General features: G+C 35.6%; 1 protein-coding gene across 1 annotated transcript; it reads right to left on the bottom strand.

Moving 5' to 3' along the window:
* Positions 1-14,158: 14,158 nt before the first annotated feature.
* Positions 14,159-15,112, bottom strand: LOC145135896 (putative germin-like protein 2-1). Its single transcript, XM_079070093.1, has 2 exons — positions 14,929-15,112; positions 14,159-14,808 (listed from the first exon to the last, which is right to left on the bottom strand). The coding sequence occupies exons 1-2, from the start codon at positions 15,038-15,040 to the stop codon at positions 14,273-14,275; spliced, it is 648 nt and encodes a 215-aa protein (XP_078926219.1). The 5' UTR covers positions 15,041-15,112; the 3' UTR covers positions 14,159-14,272.
* Positions 15,113-22,282: the final 7,170 nt, after the last annotated feature.

The following is a 22,282-nucleotide window of genomic DNA, read 5'->3' as shown; positions in this document are numbered from 1 at the left end:
AAATTATTAAGATGATCACAAACATGATACTAAAGTACTCTCCCATCTTTTCAGATTTGAGAAACTTTTATCTTTCTGCCTAATTTGATTCTTCCCATTCGTTTTGCCATACATTGAGACTTTTCCAATGTTTCAGAATTATACTTAAACTTGTAAGTATAACCATATTTACTAAACTTTAGTAAACCAAATAGTCTTAACGAGCTTTGTGGTGGACATGACCAGTGCACAAGAATGTGTACTCGATCCCTTTAGTCCTTCACTTGACTCACACATCCATGTGAACAAGTAATTAGTCTTGATTTTCCAATGCTTGAAAGTTCTCATTCATCATACTATTCAACTTGCATGATTCCAAGTTTCGGTCCAATTGAAACTTGGGCGATGAGGAACTTTCCTGATTTGGTAAATTTAGACACTACCACAAATGAAAGAATCAAATCCATTTTCCAATATTGCTGTCAGTGGAATCATATAAACAACAATTTTCCACAAATGCCATTGTAATGATACTTCAGATAAATAAAATTAAACAATTTTCTTTTATTTTAAAACTTTGCGGAAAAACTTATCCTTACAATCCACATGGAAAATTGTTGTTATCTATTCCTTAGCAATATATCATAACTTCTTAAGCAACTGCTCAAAATTCTGATGCGATCGAAATCCACCTTCGCGATCAGAATCAGCATATACTTCCTTTAAGATTTCTCTCTATTCTTTGATTCTTAAAACATCAACATGTGACCCAGTCACATCATGTAATGAGGATCTCAGAATAGAACTTAACAGAGTTAGATAATGGGCTCTACCTGATGTAGAGTCAAACTTATTGACTTTAACATCCTTAGTTAAATTTGGCAGCTTTGCAATCAACGCCCCTTCCTTTGGAAAAATAAACTTATGGACCCTTTGGTAATGGGACTATCTCATACTTAGCCTTTCTCTTTACCATTTGGTCAACCGGGTTGACTATGGCCAATCCCTTTCCATTGGGAAGAGAATGCGTTTTTTGGATTTCCAGTGTCACCATTGTCATTGTCCATAAAGTTTTTGGGAAGTTGATCTTCTAATCAAATTTGCTCTCTCAGTGCTCCAAATTATTGCTGATTCAGCAGCACCAAGCAAATAGATAAGATTATTAAGGGTCATGTCATAGTCTGTTTCATAGTAGTCCCAAAGGAATTCACTATGTGACTTAGAAAGTGATTGAACCACCAAATTTCTCAAGAGTTTGACACCCAAATCTCCCGGCTTGTCAATATGTGACTTCATCTCCAAGATGCGATCACACATAGACCTTGCTTGCCAATAGGGCTTGAGTGACCTTGAACTTGTGGGTTAGGGAGAATAATTAGAGGAGGTGGAGGAAGTGAAGTTCCAAGAGATTTGGGAGGATCATAGATGTCTGAACCAGACATCTTTTTGGGAGATATTCAAGATAGTTGATCTAAAGTCCTTAATATAACACCCAATATGAAATATTAAGGCTAGAACCCAGCAAACTATTTTATAACTTGGAAGAGGGATGCCGTAATCCAAGCTATAAAATATTTGAAGGTAGGTGAATGACGATTCACCAATTTCCACCAAGATAAACGAAATGTATTATTAGGTTTTAATTGGTTTTGTAACTCCTAGATTCTTTTGAGATTCATTGAACTTTTCAAAGGCATGTTTCAATCTCGTGTGTGCCCTTCAGGTTTTTTGACTGGGATGCCGAGGATCACAAAACAAGGTGTGAATAACCATGCAAATATACTTGGTACCCTTAATATTTACCCCTCAATCGATGTGCCGGTTAACCACGCACGCTCCACCGATACTATGATAAACATTAAGTTACCCTTTGCCTACCTTGTTAAATCAAGCTAGTGTGCCGGTTAACCACACACGCTCCACTAACTGACTTAAGCAAAGTGCAAAGTGTAATTTCATGGGTTAGCACCAAATTCACATTTTCCTAAGTAACTAAGATTGGGTATTATTAAGAGTTTAGTTACTTAGTATTTATCATTAATAATTTTAATGAAGGGAGAATTATAGTCCTTGTCCTACCCGTTTGGCTAACGACCCTCCACCGGTCAAGGAAGCGGTGGGTGAGAGTGGACACCCATTAAACTCTCATTTTATAGGCAGTAACCTTATACCCCCCTTATAGACCGGCTTCGTGAATGAGGCCTACTAATGGTAAGACGACTTTACTCTTATACATATATATAAATATTATTAACTTATAATATTATAAAGTATAAGGGTTGAATTTTAACTTTTAAAATTCTAAGGGTTTAACTTGGAATTAAAGTATTCATAAGTGAAAACTTTACAAATTCCAAAACTTGAGGGCAAGTTTTTGAAACTATTCAAACCTTTTCATTTCATAACTTATGAGTTTAATGGTTCATTAAAATGAAGACTCTTCATTTTTTATGTAACCTCTTATTCTTTAATAACACTTTTAAAAAAGTGACTCTTAAACATCTATAACTTGAGGACAAGTTATGGAGTCATAATACTATTTAATGAAAAAGACTCTTCATTTTTTTTAGGTAACCTATGACACTTTTATGAGTTTTAAGATTCATAAATGTGACCTTTTATGTAACTTGAGGACAAGTTACAAAAACACATTTTATGAACTACCTCTAGATTAATTAGGATTGAAAACAAATAAAACACAATTTTTTTATTATTATTTTTTTCATTAATCTAAACTAAGTCATAAATCAAGGAAACATAAACACTTTTGTTAATCTATAACTTATGGAGTTAAATGCTTGTTTTATGATGAAACTTTTCATGTTCCATAACTTAAGAATAAGTTATGGAATTCTTTAAAACATTAACACCAAATTTTGTAACTCCATAAAAACTTTGAATCAATTTTTTTTAAAACCTTTTCATATCCATAACTTATGGAGGTTTCAAAACACTTAAGATCACAACTTTAAAAAAAACTTTTGAGCTCCAAAATTTTATGACAAAATTTGTAACTCCTTAAAACATTTAGATCAAACTTTTAAAACTAATAAAATAATCATATCATTTTATCTTTTACTAAATTTGACCTAATTCAACTCATATAGCAAATGATTTAAATTTTACAAATAATTAGTTTTTCACAAAACAAGTAATTATCTTAAAATTTGACAAACTTCATGTTTTTTTTTCTTTTTTTTTTCAACTTTGAAAATCAAACATTTGCATGAATATAACAGAAAACAACCCACGGCTCTGATACCACTGTTGGGTTTTGATCATTCTGACACTCCTAAGTGTACATGCAACCCTAAATACCTTGGATCTATGTTTTCTCTATTATACATGCAAATATGAATATTCCAAGGTATTACCCTATCTAGCATACAATCCTTGATACTTGGGTAATATAACAAGTTGGAATACATACATTTTAATGAAGCTTGAAGTCTTGAACTTTAAGAGCTTAGCCCCAATAGTGTGGAAGCCTCAAGTGGAATCACAAATCACCAAAACACCTTGGAAGACTTTAGAGAATATGGATACTTGGCTCACACTTATGAAATCGGTTACTGCCCTCTTTAGTGTATCCACACTAGCCACTAGCCTGATTTCATGAGCCATAAGACCCTTTATATAGTGTGGAGGATTAGGGTTAAACCCTAATACGCATGACCTTTCATTTCCTAGGATCCATGGTTAAAGCTCCATGGACTATCCATGAAGACTTAGCCCAACCTAAATGAACTTGGCCCACTACACATATATATATATCTAAGAGTCCATATTTAATTAGTTCCTTTTGATCACTTAATTAATTATAAATTAATTCTTGATCAATATTAATTAAATAATATGATTATATATCAATATATTAGAACTTATAATATATTAATATAAATCATAAATATACTATTCTCAAAAGACTATCCATATAAATTGTGCCGGTGAAGTGCAACCCAAATGGACCATGCCGGGTCGGGTCAAGTACATACCAAATATAGTTATGGACTTAGACATTAATCCAACATTGCCGACCCTGGCAGCTAACAGAATCCCTCAATCTATCAATCCATAAATCCTTGACCGAAAATCGAACATAACTCAATCCTTGATTAGGATTCCCACATGTTTTCCCCAACTTATGCTATCAAGCTATCCGAACTTCCAATTCACGCAATCCACAAATCAAACAGCCACTTGGGTTGTCTCCCTTTCTGACAACGATGCTAGACTTATCCTTTTTCAACACTGTTGCTGCTTCTGCATCTCGAGGCGATTCTCTCCCACTTAGCTTTGACTAAGTCTTCACAATACATGATAATTTGGAGAATTCCCGACCCTTCTCACTTTCCGACGATTGATCCGATGACAACTAACTCTTCTACACTAGTACTCCATTACTAGCCAATCCCAATTGATCACACACTCCTACGAGCCAGATGATCACTCCCTGAATCGCAGCTGAACTACAACAGCTAAAACAACCTCTACTCTAAGCCGACAACAACTACTTCCCAATACATAGTCTGCGCTCATCCGCGCTGAATAATATCCCCAATCCCTGCAACCAATTGTCCCTGAGCTGGAATACAACCTGATCCTGGGTCACGAGTCTGCTCACTTCTTCGAGCTCGAAAACTGAAAGGCACAATCCCTGCCCCTAGAAACAGCAGCCCAATCCATCAATTAACCTTTCCACTTCCAGCCGCCATAACCCTAGCCGAACATAATCAAACATGTAACAATCATCTCACTAACACTCATATCTGGCCCAATCAGCCTCGGGCTGGAATACCAGGCATGTCTACGACGGGTCCAGTCATCCCTAAGATGGAATACCCTCATATCACGCATACGTTTGGCCCAATCAACCCTCAGGTTGGAATACCAAACATGTCAGTTCCAATCAATCATAGGGTTCGGTCATCCTCATGATGGAATACCCTAGATTGGAATACCTCCATGAACATAATTCGGGTCTACTCATAACTTGAGCTCCAAATCCAAACTCCAACATCCATAAAGTCACTGACTTGGTGACTTATATGACACACTAGAACCCAATACTCAAAGTACAACAATCTACTTCCATGAACAAAAGGCCGTAACTCTTGCATGAACCCATTAAAACCTCCAAGATGGCAACTGTCCCCGAACAATCTCGATCACCTCCCCCCGGATGATCTTACTGACATGATCCTCTGACAACACTGGCCTATCCTGGTTTCCAGCTCTCGATCCTGACCTGGATCCGGTCTCAAGACATCTCGTAACCACCATTTTGGTAATACACCAGAAAGGTCTCTGATAGCCCATATAACGATAGGGAACCTACTCCCAACCAAACCCTAGGGGTTGTGACTTCCTTGCTACGCGTATGGGTCCTGTGCTTTTAGTAGTACGGGCCCATACTACCTTCCACACCTACCCATATTTGTCTCAAGTATCACCACAACACCCTAACAATATAGATAACATAGCGAGCGCTCAATCCTCACTCCTAGAGGAATGCTAAATATCTCATAACTGGCCTCCCCGCCTCTCATTACCCACCCATCCACCAACTGCCACGCGACCCTCCATTGGTGCCAGTTAACTATTACGTGAATACAATCACATACCGCATGGCCTAAACAATCTTAGGCTAAAAGATTTAATCCCACAACGGTTGGACTCAGACAAGAGCTGCGCAGCAGGACCAAATCCCTTACCCTAATACCATTTAACCCATGTAGCATGTGACTTGGAGTATTCACCCAATAGTTAGTTCACACGCGAAAGAGTCATACAACAATCAATGAGGTACTCTACATAAGATAAGGCATCAAAGATCAGACTATTCTATCATACGATTCCAGAGGATCCCTATCTTAGTACTAGCATTCTGTTCTAACATATCACATAATATCAAATAACTGTATGGTATTTTGGGGTCTACTTACTGGCTCCGACTGATCGTACACTTCGCATCCTCCTTTATTCATTTTGAAAACCATTTAAAATCATTTTGAAAATCTTTCCTCGATTTGAGACTGGATTCACACGAGTGTTCCTCCAATCACTCAAACCAAGGCTCTGATACCAACTTGTAACACCCATAAAAAAAATCGAGCCAATTTAAAACTTTTTAAATCATTCAAAACCATTAGTTATTACAAATCTGTTTTCAAAATAGTTTCATATCAGAGTCTCCCAGAATCCAAATCAAAATATGAGGAAGTGTACGGTCACGCCTTCGCCTTCCCGCGGTCATCCGCGGTACCTGAAACAATAATCGATAAATGTAAGCTCGAAGGCTTAGTGAGTTACCCCCAAAATACCCATACACACATAACCATACACATACAGCAATGAACATCATACTATGGGTCCAATCAACCATCGGGTTGGAATACCCCAGGCCCTCAACCATCGGGTTGGAATGCCAACATACTACGAGTCCAATCATCCTCGGGATGGAATACTCTCGGCCCACAACCATGGGGTTGGAATGCCCACACCTCTATACATACAACAACTACTATGGGTCCAATCATCCATCAGGATGGAATACCCCAGGCCCTCAACCATCGGGTTGGAATGCCCACCTACTATGAGTCCAATCATCCTCGAGATGGAATACTCTCGGCCCACAACCATCGGGTTGGAATGCCCACACTCCTACACATATAATAACTACTATGGGTCCAATCATCCATCAGGATGGAATACCCCAGGCCCTCAACCATCGGGTTGGAATGCCCACCTACTATGAGTCCAATCATCCTCGGGATGGAATACTCTCGACCCACAACCATCGGGTTGGATTGCCCACATAACCAATCAATCATGTGCACCTATATCAGATAATCATATAACAGTCTACCAGATAACATACTAGGGCCCTATCATCCTCGGGATGGAATACCCTCCACTACCATAACAAGCATGTACACATATAACATGTAATCTCCTACTAGCATACAGACAGTCAGACCACTATAGGTCACTAAGCATAAACACATTCGCTCTCACAGGATACAGATCTAACCGATCATACAAACATAAAACCATCCTATCTACCAGGATGTCGAGCTAACATATCGCAATAGTAACTATCCCAAATAACAAATCAAAGGGCCGACCTTGGTACCTTATACCCTTGAGTATAGTGAGGATACCTCACCTTGAAATGTTGAACTGAAGAGGTAAGATCAAATCCTCTGCTTACAGCCACGAACTCCACCACCTAACACTTGATGAAACCATATCTATAAGTGCTCAATTTACCAGAATACCCTTGGAAGTCAAACTGGTCAACTCTTGGTCAAAGTCAAAGTCCTGGTCAAAGTCAACCTTCCTGGTTGACCCTACTCGCCGAGTCAACCTAGTGACTCGCCGAGTTCATGAACTCAGAAATCCCACAATTCGCGACTCGACTCGCCGAGTCACCCCAAGACTCGTCGAGCCCTTCAATTCGAGTCCTAGCCTGTCCAACTCACTGAGTCCACTCAACTCACTGATCCGCATCATAACCAGATGGGTTAGGATTTGCGACCCGACTCGTCGAGTGCAAGAACAGACTCGCCGAGTCTACTTAACTCATCTTGATTCAGACGATTTCAGACCATCTCATTGCTTCCAACTCATAGATCTGGACTCCTAGGGCTAGTTTTACACGTAAAGTTTCCAACTTTACGTGCATGCAAGGTGATTTTGGCTCAATACAAGCTATAGAAAAGGTTCAAGACAAGAATGTCCACAAACAAGCTAAAGGGATGATACTTTATGCCTTCCTGGACCAAGATAAGTCTAGATCTGAAGTTTCAACCCCAGATCTAGTCCCAAAACCTGAAATGGATCCCAAACATGCTAAATAGCCCCAAATCATCATCCAAGAATAGATCTAGAAGGGAAAAGCTCAAAGTAACGACTTGTTACCTCAGAAATGTGCCCAAGATTAAGTAGATTCTGGATCTACACGAACTCCTTGATGCTAGCCTCTTGATCTAGAAGCTTCCTTCACTATAATCCTCTTCCAAAGCTTCCAATCACTCAACAATGGAGGCTTACACGATTTAGGGTTTACTGACTCTCAAGGGGTAAGAAAGAGGCTGGGGTGAGGACATAAGGTCCTTTAAATAGGGTGCAAACCCTAAAATTAGGGTTTTCTCTTCCCAACACTGACTCGTTGAGTCCCGCCGCCGACTCGGCGAGTTGGTCACTTAACACGTGGCCAAAACCCGCTCCGACTCGACGAGTTAAGATACCTACTCGTCGAGTCTACTCCTTTATTTACACATAGCACCCCGAACTTATATTCCTGAATTTGGGATGTTACAGTTTGGATTTTCGAGAAGCGAGGATGAGTCCTGTGTGTATGTCAAGGCTAGTGGGAGTAGAGTTAGCTTTCTAGTTTTGTATGTTGATGACATACTGTTCATTGGAAACGACATCCCGACCTTGCAGGAGGTTAAGTCCTGGCTTGGGAAGTGTTTCGCTATGAAGGATCTAGGATAAGCTGCTTATATTATGGGGATAAGGATTTTGAGAAACAGAAGTAGGAGACTAATAGGACTTAGTCAAAGTACTTACTTGGACAAGGTGCTGAAACGTTTTAGCATGGAGAATCCAAGAAAGAGGAACTACTAATCCAAAGCAATACCAAGCTAAGTAAGACTCAGAGTCCGAGTACCGATGCCGAGATAGCGGAAATGAGTCGAGTGCGATATGCTTCCGCCGTTGGCTCGATCATGTACGCTATGACATGTACTCACCCTGATGTGGGTTTTGCGTTGAGCATGGTTAGTCGATATCAAATAAACCCAAGTTGAGCTCATTGGACAACAGTTAAGAACATTCTTAAGTACCTACGAAGGACTAAGGACTGGGTCTTTACACTTGGTGGGAGTGATGACTTGAGAGTGATAGGGTATAGTGACGCCAGCTTTCAGACCGACAGAGATAACTTCCGCTCTCAGTCGGGCTGTGTATTTACCCTAAATGAAGGAGCAATTACTTGGAAAAGTTCCAAGTAGGAGACCGTGGCTGATTCAAAGTGCGAATCAGAGTACATAGCAGCGAGCGAAGCGTCGAAAGAGGCGATATGGTTGAAGAACTTCATTGGAGACCTTGGAGTTGTACCAGCCATAAAGGATCCTATGGAGATTTTCTGTGATAACGAAGGAGTGGTTTCCTTAACCAAGGAACAGAGGGATCATGGTAGATCCAGACACATCGACATAAAATACTACTTCATCCGACATCAGGTAGAAGAGGGACTCCTTGTAGTTAAGAGTGTATCGTCAGAGGAGAACCCAGTAGATCCCCTCACAACGGGTCTGAGCAGGGTTAAGCACTTACAACATGCGAGGATCATTGGTCTGAAGGACAATATTAGTTTTAGTGATTAGATAGATGTTTATAAACTTGTATTAGATAAATGTAATTGACATTTGATGATTAAGTAATGGAGATTTATTTATGAGTAAAGTTTACTATCTTGTGTCGATTGTTTACTATTGTTTCAATTTTGCATGTTTTACTTCCAGAATAATTAGATTGTTCAAATTATCCACAGTCGATCATACTTTGGGATTAAGTTATGAGGATAGACTGTCATGAATTGGTTGTAGATTGTCTAAGTGCTTAGACATAGCAAAGGTTTGCTGCAACGTTCATGAGTACTTCTGAAATAAGATTTAAGTATTGGAGTAAACCCATGCTCATGTGAATCACTTCATGGAATTTATCACGAGTGATTGTGAGATGATAATATCGTATAATCTTTAAACCGAGATATATGAGTTGTTGTTTACAAGTTGGTTATGCATTGATAATGCGTAAACGCATCAGTAACTTGATGTTATAAAACTTGTTGTTGTGTATGATTTAACGAGTAAATAGTACAAGCATATAAGTCAAAGTTTATGTGTTCCTTTTATCCAAAGAGGGTAAAATCGATATCTTGGGCCCCTCGATGATTTTGTGTTGACTTATATGCCGGGCCCGGTCAGGACTGAATTGATGTGTTCAATTAAGTTCTATGTAAAAGAAATCAGAAGTCGGGAAACAAACTGTTGGACATTGAGAATGATTATGTTCCATGTCTTTGTCCACACGATATCTTGCAGAACGGAGGATTATATGATCCCTTATCTAAAGGACGCGTCATTGACTAGGTCAGAGTTCGACAACGGCTTTTAAGAGCTACGATTGCTAATCAGATTTTGAAGTCGTACTTGCAATTATAGTTATTAGACTTATCCATGTGGGAGACTGTTGGATTAGGTGTCTAAGCCCATAACTATAATTGATATGTACTTGACCCGATAGTAGCATGGTCATTTTGGGTTACCTTCACCATAGCAACTTGACAGGATGAATTATGAGAAAGAGGTTGATATATGATTTATTAATATATTATAAGAATAATATATTAATTGAGAAATCATATTATTTGATTAGTATTGATCAGAAATTAATTTGGAATTAATTTAGTGATCAAAAGAGACAGATTAAAAGAACAGGGACTGATTATGTAAATCAGTAATAATTGTAGTTTCGGCTAATGCACCCTATTGATAAGGGGTGGACAAAAACTCTATGGGAGTCCATAAAGATTTCGTCCAAGGCCTTTCATGTGGGGGTCTGTGGATTGCTTAGGGCCTAAGCAAGGGAATTAGGGTTTCCAGTTGAAAACCCTAGTAGCAGCTCAACTATATAAGGACCCCTTGGCTATTGATTTCGGCCCTATGCTTTATAGAAGAACCGTAGACGAAATTGATAGCCTCCATCCTCTCTCTCTCTCTCTCTCTTGTTCATCTTTTGCTAAGTGGTGTTTGTGACTCCATTAGAGATGCACCAATTGAGGCACTAAGCTCTTGAAGGTTAAGATCAAGCTATCAACAAGAAAAGTATTCTTCTAACCCTAGTTTGTTTATTAAATTCGAAAATTGTATGCCAGATTAGGGTTCTTGCTTTGGATAATTGATTTGCATGTATAACTTGAGAAAAACATAGATCCAAAGCAATTAGGGTTGCATGTGCACCATATGAATGTTGTAATGCTTAAACCCCATCAGTTTTAATGAGCTTGCAATTTACTCGGATGTTCTTAAAGATCAAAAAGATTTTCTCGAAGAAGTTCATCATGTTCATGATGTTCATGATGTTCAAGACAAGGGAATTCAATGTGATTCTCTTGAAGCTGTGAAAGTTTTTTGTTCAATTGGGGTTCAAACCGATGATTATTTGTATTCTTGTGATTCATTTGAAGGAATGGTGCCACATAGAAAGCTTTTAATCCAAGATGTTCAAATGTATCAAACTCCAAAAGATTTGATTCAAAGATGCAAAGTTGAAGTTGTAAAGAATGATGTTGTTTTTAGATTTAAATCTTCAAGATCCAAAAAGATTAAGAAGAAGAAAAAGAAGATCAAAAACAATAAAATTTGGGTTTCAAAGCAAAATTCTTCAAATGTTGTTTTGATACTAAAATTTATGAAGAAAATTTGGGTTCCAAAGCAAAAATCATCAAATTCTGTTATAGAATTGAATTCCAAACCCCAAATTGTTGAATGTTCTCAAATTCAACATGATGATAAAGTTAGATCTTGGAGAAATGAGAAGAAGTTCCATGTATGGTACAAGGTGCATCATGGATGGTACGATGTGCAATTTGGAAATTTTCTAATTCCAACCAAAGAACCTAGATCTTCCATGTTCGATTCATGCATTGCTAATGGAAAAGGATTTTCAATGAGGTTTCACAAATTCTCAAATGGATTCTGAAAAATTCTTCTTTAGATCGATACCCTGTTTATTGAAGAATCGATGATAAAATGAAGATGGTGATGAAAAATTAGTCCAAAAGTCGAAATCTACTATTCATCGATCTATCCAAGTATAAGATGATGAGGTTTTCTGGAAGATCTTGCGAAGAAAGATGATGAGCTTTGCTTGGTGAAAGCTCGAAATTTTGAAATTAGCCAACGGCTAACAAATATTGTTGAATTCAAGGATGTGCCTTATATTGATTACATGTCGAACTTGCTAGAAGATAATCTTCAATCGATGTTCAATCATCTTGCCATCTTTGGTTGTGTTCCGACTAGTCAGGCTAGTTCGAAACAAAGGGGAGAAGGTACCAATATAACTAAGAATGTTAATTAGATTGTTAATTCATATGTTGTTCCTCCGATGGTTTCGAAACCTACTATTGAAAACAAGGTTGTTGTTGATTTTTAACCTCTTGTCATGAAACTGAAGAATGTTATTCCTCTTTAAAATTCTAGATCTAGCACAACTTTTGTTTTAGATTCAACAAAAGTTAAAGTTGTTGATCAAACTAACTCTGATGAAGAGTTGGAGAAATTACAACACTGGGATATTGAGAAAAGAAGAAAAGCATCAAAGGAAAAGATATAGAAGCTGTTAGACGCTTTCTGGAAGCTTTATTGCCAAGATGGACAGTGAAAAGAATGAAATATTTGGTAATCGATAATGTTGAGCAACACTGGTTAAATCTGATGACCTTTTTTGCAATCGGAAATGTTGAGGGTTGTCCACTTGATTTTCCACTTACTATGAGACTATTTTTGTGAATATGTTTTTTGAACACACATGGAGTTTCTTTGTTAAATGGTGTTCTAATCATAAAGCTTTTTGAGTTTATTCCTCTCAATCAAGTCAACAACAGGAAATCTAGAGTCTAAAGAAAATTTCTACTATTGTTGATTGTCAATTCAAAGGCTACATGTGTGAAGTATGTGAATCCTCATGATTGGTTTATGTTGTCAGTTGCTCTTGGTAGGGATAAAGCGAAGTATGTGAATAAGATTGCCCATCAAAAGAAAATGATAAATTTCGATTTTCTTGAAATTAGTAAGACACATGTTTATCTGGCGGGATTCTTTAACATAAAACCTTGTATCGGTCCTTGTGATCAACCTAATAATATTCAAAACAAAAAGGATGGACTGATTTAGAAGGAGTGATTTGGAGTTGCATATAAAACCATTATGGACAATAAGTACAAGAATCGACTCTTTTATATGCAAGACAAGCATTGTTACTAAACTAAAACTTTGAATGGAAACTTTACGAAGATCAAATTATGCAATAACAATTCGATGGAAGAAATACAGAGTGTATTCAAAGTGTTGAAATGGTGCATTACTGTTCGAAATTTTTTTATTAGCTTTGCTCATTTTTTTTCTTAAAAAGCTTGAAGACTACTGTCGGTACAAAGGGGAGATCATTAGGTCTTATAATGTTGTAATATGTTGTGTCTTAGTCTTTTGTGAAAGGTTTAATTGTAATATTTTGTCTTTAATGTAACGTGGATTCTGAATGATTGTTAGTTTCAAAATTAGTTCGCCTAAGATTTCGAAGTGACAAAGCTTAACAATTTGTAGCACGTGTTACTATTTAGATGTCATAACCTTATTGGTTATCATCTCGCCGACTCCCTTATAGTTCTCGTCTAAATAGGGATGTTTGTTAGATAGGAGGGTAAGTCTTTTGACATGTTCTTACATAGTCTGATGTAATCGAGCTTCTTACTCTCAATGAAACAAACAAAAATTTATTTAGCTTCTCGATCATACATTTCATTAACGTTTACATGATATTCTTGATTTGTCGGACATGGAACTAATTTATCGATCCTACAACTTTTGACATAAAAGCCCTTAAGTTTGGTAAATTTTGACCGTGAGACGATTTTTTGTTCATTAATGTCTAAAATTTGAAAAGTGTTTTTTCTTGTTACATATCTTTTATGTTGTTACCCTAACTTTGGGGATTAACGAACAAAAAATCACCACATATAAAATTGACAAAACTTGTCCAATTTAAAGACTTTTATGTCATGTCTCTTTTTAAAAATAGAGGAGATTGGTAAATATTTTTGTACAACACTATCCAATCGTACAAAACTCTGTTATTAAATATTGTGATTTTGTCGAATTTTTAGTTGAGTTTGTCTTAATAATTTGAAATTTAGCACAATACTGTGAAGATTATCCATGCAAATCTCAGTTTTAAGCCAATGATTGTAATTAATTATAATATGATAAAACGTTTAAAACGTTTCCTCCAAAAAATTTGTAATGAATTAATCATGAATGCTTATGGATTTTGAGTTTAGGTGGTACCTACTAATTTTTTAAACATGAAAAATGCAAATAACGACTAAAACAATAAAAAGAAGGTTTATCACATTCTAAACGTTACAAAACGAATCAAATCAATATAAAAAATCTTAATTTAAGTTAATAGAATAATTGTTTAAAGATAATGAAAAAGTCTAGAATTTTGATTGTATCTGAAATATGACATTCTTGTCCACGTGAAAAGCCTTTGCAAGAAGATCTCCATCGACATCAGGGTTTGATCCGAACACGGCATTTCCAATGGTTATCACACCTGGGTTTTGGCTACTCAAACTTGCAAGAGCAACCGCGTAGCCATTTCCTACGTTTCTTTGGAAGTGAATTAGACCAATTGGGAAAACAAAAATATCGCCTTTTCCAATTACTTTTGTGATGAGACGGTTTTCTGGGTTAGATGTGACAAACCCTACTTGAATGTTGCCTTCAAGCACAGTCAAGATTTCCGTAGCCCGAGGATGTGTGTGGGGAGGGTTGATACCCCATGGAGCAAAGTCAATACGAGCCAAGGAAATACCCAAAGTGTTAAGTCCTGGTAACTCTGCTACAGACACCGGAGTCACTTTAGACCCAACATCAGTCGATGTATTTCCCATGAGATGGATTCCTCTAAACAAGAAATCATCTGCTTGTACAAGCTTAGCATCTTTGCATGCCAAACCATTCACCAGTACTGCAGAAACAAAAAAGGAAAATTTATAAGTTTGTATAAATAGTTAAATACTACATATTTTTAAATCTTGACGACAATATATGGAGCATTTCTCAACATTTAGAGATATATAACTTTTACCTGGGGTGTTTGGTTCAGCCACACAAAAGTCCTGGAGAGGACTAGGGTCTGAGGCCAAAGCAAGAGAACAACTCATCACCATGAGACCCAGTAAAACCATATTGAACCTCATGACTGAGAGAAGGAAACTTGACTTCGACAGACTTTGGCAGCTATAGAGAAATATATGGAATAAAGTATGCAGCATTGTAAGTTTTTTATAGTGAATGCATTCGAACATAAAAGAAAGTAGTATATGTCTTCACCCTACCGACAAAAGCTATGTGGAAGAAAAAACAATGATAATGTCAACAACGATAATGTCATCAAACGCATGTTAAAAGTGCTTTGCAATTTTTAATTTGATAAGGAATGCTGGCTCATGTTGAATGTTTATTATGCATTGAAGTGGTCAAAAAGGTTTAACTTCTAAAAAGCTAACCCTGAAAAGAGTTAAATATGTCGTAGGAGCACAAATTCAAACTTGGCATAGATAAACCACTACATATAAGAGGGTAACTTATTTGCGTTTATAAATCTTGTCGAAAGGATTTTTTATTATAAGAATATTATTACTTTTTATCTCTAAATTTTACAATAGAAGTTGACCTTATTCATGAGAAATTAATACATTTCAACATTACAAAAAGTTCAAACCATTGCTAATCACAATAGAAGGGCTTTTTGATGAGTTTATTTATGGAGCCCACGATATTGAACTTATATTATTCTTTTTTATTATAATTTTCTTGATTACTACTTATGAGACCCATTAACTTTTTTGTTTCTAAAAACGTTACCTCTTCATGATAGCTTCCTTTATAATAATACTACAATGAAAAATCTCTAACAATAAGAGCCTATGTTTTTTCAAAGATTAATTGGACCTCAAAAGCTTTTGAAAAAACTTCTTTTTTCTCTGGGTTGTCAAGTTTAACAACTAACATTTTCAATTTTGGACCCGATCCGTTATGCATTTTTTATTATTATTAGTGTTAATTACACCAATTATTTTTACGGTATACCCGTTCAGGTATAATCAAAATTTTAGAAAATTGATGTGAAGCATATCTATGGTTTCAAAATCAATCACATATGGTCTCTGTCTCTAAGACATATACCTCGGCCCCGTCAGAAAACCCTCTTGTTCCCTTCACACGAGGACATATATGTCTCTCTACATATTCTTTTAACATTGATATTTATACACATTAGGTTGCTAAACAAAACAGACGATTCTGGAGTTGCCAAAGGTTTGGATCGACATGCAACATTATTAGGAGGGTGGATCCCCCGATTTCCCTAGGGCTATTGTCGTTATTCATGGGTTGCTGATAGCTAAGAACAATCTTAAAGCATAGTTGATGTTTACAAATCGATGCAAATTCACATTGAATTGTAGCGGAGTTATCTTCTTTATTTATGTGCTATGTGGTTTAGGCTATTTCTAGTGGTCTTTTGAGGTTTATATATGTTGAAATGTTGATGTTGTAATCTAGGTTGTTTTTGTTTTTTTGTTTTTTTGTTTTTTTTTGTCTTTAATCATTGTTTTTGTAAATGAAAAACATAGTATTAATGTAATGCAATACACATTAAGTTATTATACTATGTTAAAGTAAACAAATTTAATTAAACAAAAACATATTATGGATTTACTCATGTAAGATTACCGGGTAAAATGACAATTATGTTCACTAAATTCTATAGAATGTAATATAGTTCAATAAATAATGTAAAATTTACAACTTTATAGATAGATTCTCTAATACTCAATGAGACAATCATTATAGTGACAATGGTCAATTTAAACAGTTACTAAAGCATAAGTTTAAAACATAGAGTTAATGATCTTTTTGGTAAAGGAAAGTGGTAAGACATTACTTACAAAGTTAAAATTATAAACTGTCACACCCCAAAACAGGAACGACGGAAAACGTTCTGGGGCAGAGGACGTCATGTATAGTATCACAACAATGCATAATAGTAAACAAGCAACAACATCATCCATTGCATTAATAATATAATTCTAATACAAGTGTGTTCTATAGTTTATAAGACACCAAAAATGAATAATCAAAATATAGACGAGTCTTGAGAGCTCCGTCTTCTCAAAATCTGGTCATCGGTACCTGTCTACTGGTGACCTGAGAATATAAGTTATTTTGAAAGCATAGATCAACATTAAAGCTGGTGAGTTCATAAGTATTTTAGTGTCATTGCTTGTATGAAAGTGTTTGTAAATGTTTGATGTAAACGTTTGTAAGTGTTTGTAGTAAATGTTTGTAAGTGTTTGTATCTCTAGAAAATCCTATATTTTCTACAAAAAAGTAGCCTTCTACGAAGGCCCGAATGTTCTGTATGTTGTTTGTTTGTAAAAGTGTGTAATTTTCCCAAAGACAGACTATCATTACCAAAAATATAGTTTACATTAACGTTTATGTGAGAAGATCACAATTTGAATCTAATGGGAAAATAATAATGATGTACTTGTAGTATTTGTATATAACTACTACCGTTGTACTAACTACCTTAAAACAATTGTTTTAATTAAGGTAAAATGTGATATAGTTGTAACCATGCTTGATCGACTAGTTAAAACACGACGCTCTAGGGCATCGAAATGGTATGGCATTAGTCACCCGTAGACCTGCAGGTCCCATTGTAGCTAGCAGCAAGGTGTAGGATAGTCAATCCCGTATAGATCTATACACCAGTTAACGCTCTTCCTCCAGGAGACTCTGGTTACAAAACGTGACACAGCAGTAGATTGCCATGCCATGAAGTAGTGGCTCACATTAATGTTATAGTGTTCTAGTGTTTGTACAGTATGTACTAGTGTGATGTATGTTCTCTTTGTTCTAGTGTATTGTATGTTCTCTTGTATAGTGTAGTGTATGTTCTATTTGTTTCTCGTCATAGTATGTTCTCTTTGTTTCTCATCATAGTATGTTCTTTCTGTTTCTCATAATAGTATGTTTGTATTGACTCATGATTGAACTGACTCTTGTATGTTTCATTGTACTAGAAATAGCGAGTAGTGATCCTCTAAACTATACCTATTATAGTTTACTAGTAATGTTGTTTGAGCGACTGAGTGTGTTTGTACACCTTTGCTACCCAAAGGTGCTGAACTGATGTAGGAACTTTTATATCTATGCACATATACATAATATATAACTAAGATTCAAACGACACATCGGACAAACAACCGGATACCCTAAGTCCACAACCAAACAAGGAACAAGAAATAAAGTGAGTTATCAGTCCTAAGTCCTTTCAACCTTACTTATATAACTATATACATATAGAAATGATTTTGACAATATATAAGTTTAAAAGAGTTTAATAGAAAGTTTAACATATAAAAGAGTTTTAACCATTTGAATGGAAACAATTGACTTGATGTCAGTTTATAAAATGTTTTGAAGAGCTTGTTTGATAAAACAGTTTGAAGTATAAAAAATCCACTCGTTTGATAGTTATTAATCACATGTGATTGATATAATAACTATAATAGTTCTACTTGTATTCCCCCCATAAAAGCATTTAAAATCATTTGAAAGATAAGTTAAGGGGTATGAACTCACCTGTAGTGAGTGAAACGAATAAAAGATTGGTTGTAGGATGCTAAGTGCTAAGTGAAATCTCAGGCACAAACGAATCCTATAAGGCATATAATGATACATATATGTATATAATTAGTGTTTATATAACTAATCATGCAAGGAAACACCTTAGGGACTAGGAAACACTTGAATGGAAGTGTTACAATCACATGTGATTGCACTTAAAGGGAGTTTACGGCCACACTTGGTGTTCACGGCCATGATGTTCACGGCCCAAGGTGTTTACGACCATGGGGTTTACGACCCTATGAGTTTACGGTCGTAAACTCATGAATACATATGCCAAAGAGTGTTTTATGGTCCTATTTAGCATCAAGGAAGTGTGTCTTGACCGATTTCTAGCCTTAAGAAGAGCTTATGGCCAACATAGGAACCTTAATAAGGGTTTACGATCAAGGGAGATGCTCATGGCCATAAACTCTCATTGTTCTTGGGAAAAGGTTGTTTTCAAGGGTGTAAGTGAAGAGCTTCTATAAAATAACTAGTATATGGAAGAATAGTTACGTTTTAAAGCTTGAAGGGGGTGTTTACGGTCCAAGAACTAGTGTGTGTTCTTGGTGTTCTTGAAGATCTAACCCAAAAGATGAATTTCATGGATGAAATCAAAGGTTGATACTAGATCAAGAAGGATAACCAATAATAAAATGGAAAGATTGCTTACATTTTGGAAGATCAAGGTGAAAGCTTGATGATAGTTGAGAGCACTTCCGAGTTCTTGAGTTAGAGGTGTAAGAAGTGACTAGAATTGAAGGCATAACTCATATATGGATATGAGTTTACGGCCAAGGAGGTGTTTACGGCCGTAAACTCTAGTTTACGGTCGTAAACTCCTTATGAATGGGGTTTCCGACTTGAATGTTGCACACTGCACTCTAGAATACACTTACTAGCATTCCTTGTTGAAGGTACTAGGCTTATAACACTCAAACAGACCCTAAACAGTGATAAAAGATAGCAGAAACGAGTCTGATATTGATTGAATTGAATGGATGTACAAGATAGAAATTTCGGGTTGTCACATAAACACATGTTTAGCATCTCAAAAGTAAAATAACATATAACATGCAACATCAAAGAATTTCTAACTAAATAAAAACGCATTAATCTACTACAACCTTCATAGATTGGTACTAACAAAGAAAGGAAATATATCCATGAAATCATACATACAATCATAAACTCATAAAACCATCAATTTAAACACTTTCCTCTTCATACAACCTGTAATAACCTAAAATCCAAAAGATAAAAATTAAACACTATGTAGACAACATTACTATAACAAAAAAATACCATCTTCATATCTACAAGCTTAAAAAGAAGATCTACCTCCTAATCTGGATTAGATCTCATTGCTTGATCATTTGACCCACCTTGCCCCTTACAGGTCCTAGAGTTACAACACTTGTTGCGGTACTTACTACATGTCATGATAATGTATCTCATTAAAATTTATGACATTTGGCTTGATATTTGACTCCTTTGACTCACAACTTCATCCTTTCACTCTTTCTTTTCTTCTTGGGTCTAGAAACCTATAATATTTAAAGTTATTTGTATTTACAAATAAAAACCATATGACATCATTAAACATAAATGTATTAATACATGCTTGTGATACTTTGGTTGAATTAAAGTGAATTGAAACATCTGACGACCATTGATTGGATCTATCTTGAAATTGTACATTTGCTTCAAAGTTTCGTTTCTATAACCACTATCAACCCAATCTCCATGTTGTCCATTATCTTCACCATGTTATGCGATATCCCAAATAAATGTTAATGCATCCTTAAATTAACGAGTTAAACCCGATTTTTCCTGCAAGGACAAGTACTTTAAGGAAAACAAACAATATACGAATTTAGGTATTGATAATTGGCTTAATATTTTCTTCATCCATTATTGAAAACATTACGCTAAGTAGGATCATTCTTGAATATTAATATTAACTTTTAGGTTGCAGTGTTTGTTGGGTTTTGAGTACTATAACACTCCTATGGTGCACATGAAACCCTAAATGCTTTGGATCTATGTTTTTTCTCTAATTATACATGCATATTTTCAATTTTCTAAAGCATACAAATTGACATTAGAGCAATACAACTAGTTAGATGACTTACCTCTTAGAAGGACTTGTAGTTCTTGACCTTTGAAAGCTTGAGCACCCCAAGTGTGATGCCCCTAATGGTTCACAAACACCAATATGCAAGAGGAGGCTTGAGAGAATAAGTTACTTAGCACAAAATCAATATCAAAATTCTTAGAATGATGGTGTAACCTATTTTGGTTCTAGGGGCGTGCTTTTATAGTGTAGCAAAGGCTAGGGTTACCCTTGTAAACCATAATGACCTTTCATATTACTTAGGCTCCATGGGTTAACCTCCATGGACTATCCATGGATTATCTCATTGGTTTAGCCCATCGTAAATAACCATGGATCATTAGCCCACACTATAAGAATCATTGATTTACATAATCAATCCCCATATATTTAATTAGTCTCTTTTGATCACAAAATTAATTCTTGATCAATACTAATTAAATAATGTGATTTCATATTAATATATTATACTTGTAATATATTAATAAATCATAAATAACCTTATTCTCAAAAGTCTATCTTATCAAATTACACTGGTGAAGACAACCTAAAAGGATCATGCTACAATCGGGTCAAGTACATCCCAGTTATAGTTACGGGCTTAGACACCAAATCCAACAGTGCTAAGAGTGAAATATCATTCACTTACGTTTATAGGGAATAGAACTGTACTTTGATAAATCATAAAAAGTTAACAAACATCATTGTAAATATATTTATAGAATCTAAGTCAGAAATAAGAAAAAACCCAAAACATTAAGGTGTGTTCCTAAAAGATAATTATACATTACTATTTCCAATGTAAACAGGTAAGTTAACTTCAATCCACTCGTAATTTCACTATTCCTAAAACATATTGTTGGGGTTTATTCAAAAAATCGGTTTCTAAAAAGAAAAAAACAGAAACGAAAGCTTAACAGTATGAATAAAATTAAAACTCTTTTTAACCCACCAATGATTATTTTTCAAACATTATAGATTAAAACAACCATATGATGAAAATAATACAACCTTTAAAGACTTTGGTTCCTCTTAGGAGGTTGGAAGTTGATGAAGAATGTTGGGTAGAACTCCACCTTATTTAGGAAAACCAATGACAACTCAACTTGATTTAGATGCTAGTCCTTATTGTAATAATAGAACCTCTTAAGCAATTAAGACAAAGAAACAAGTTTTTCTTAAAAGAGAGTATTCATGTCTCATCTCCATCTTACTTTTGCTTCACCAATTAAGACATGAGGAGAGTAAGAGAGAAGAATAAAACCATGAAATTTTTACACACAAAAAGTGAGAATGAAATCCTTTGTTAAGGCTTTTATTATGGTGTTTATCTCATGGTTCTTATGGCTTTTAAGACCCATGGTTAATCATTTTGTCATGCCATGCTTCTAAATCATGGCATTCCCTTTAAAAAGCTTGTCCCATAACTTTCTCTAGCTAGTTCTTTATAAAAAAGGAAGAGAGATTTTTATAAAAAAAATCTTCTAACTTTTATATTTTATAAATCCATGGCATCTTAGCAGAACGACAAAATGCCTTTAAGTCCAAAATGATGTACATGACAGTATAGGTTATACATTACGATATATTTTGATACTTAGCATAGAAAAACAATATTTCCATGAAATAAATAATTTTCAATTAA

This window comes from Lactuca virosa, chromosome 9 (genome assembly GCF_052849685.1).
Source record: "Lactuca virosa cultivar CGN04683 chromosome 9, Lactuca_virosa_CGN04683_v6, whole genome shotgun sequence".
Lineage (NCBI taxonomy): Eukaryota > Viridiplantae > Streptophyta > Magnoliopsida > Asterales > Asteraceae > Lactuca > Lactuca virosa.
Note: the sequence above shows the minus strand (reverse complement) of the source record. Positions and strands in the feature narration are given on the sequence as shown.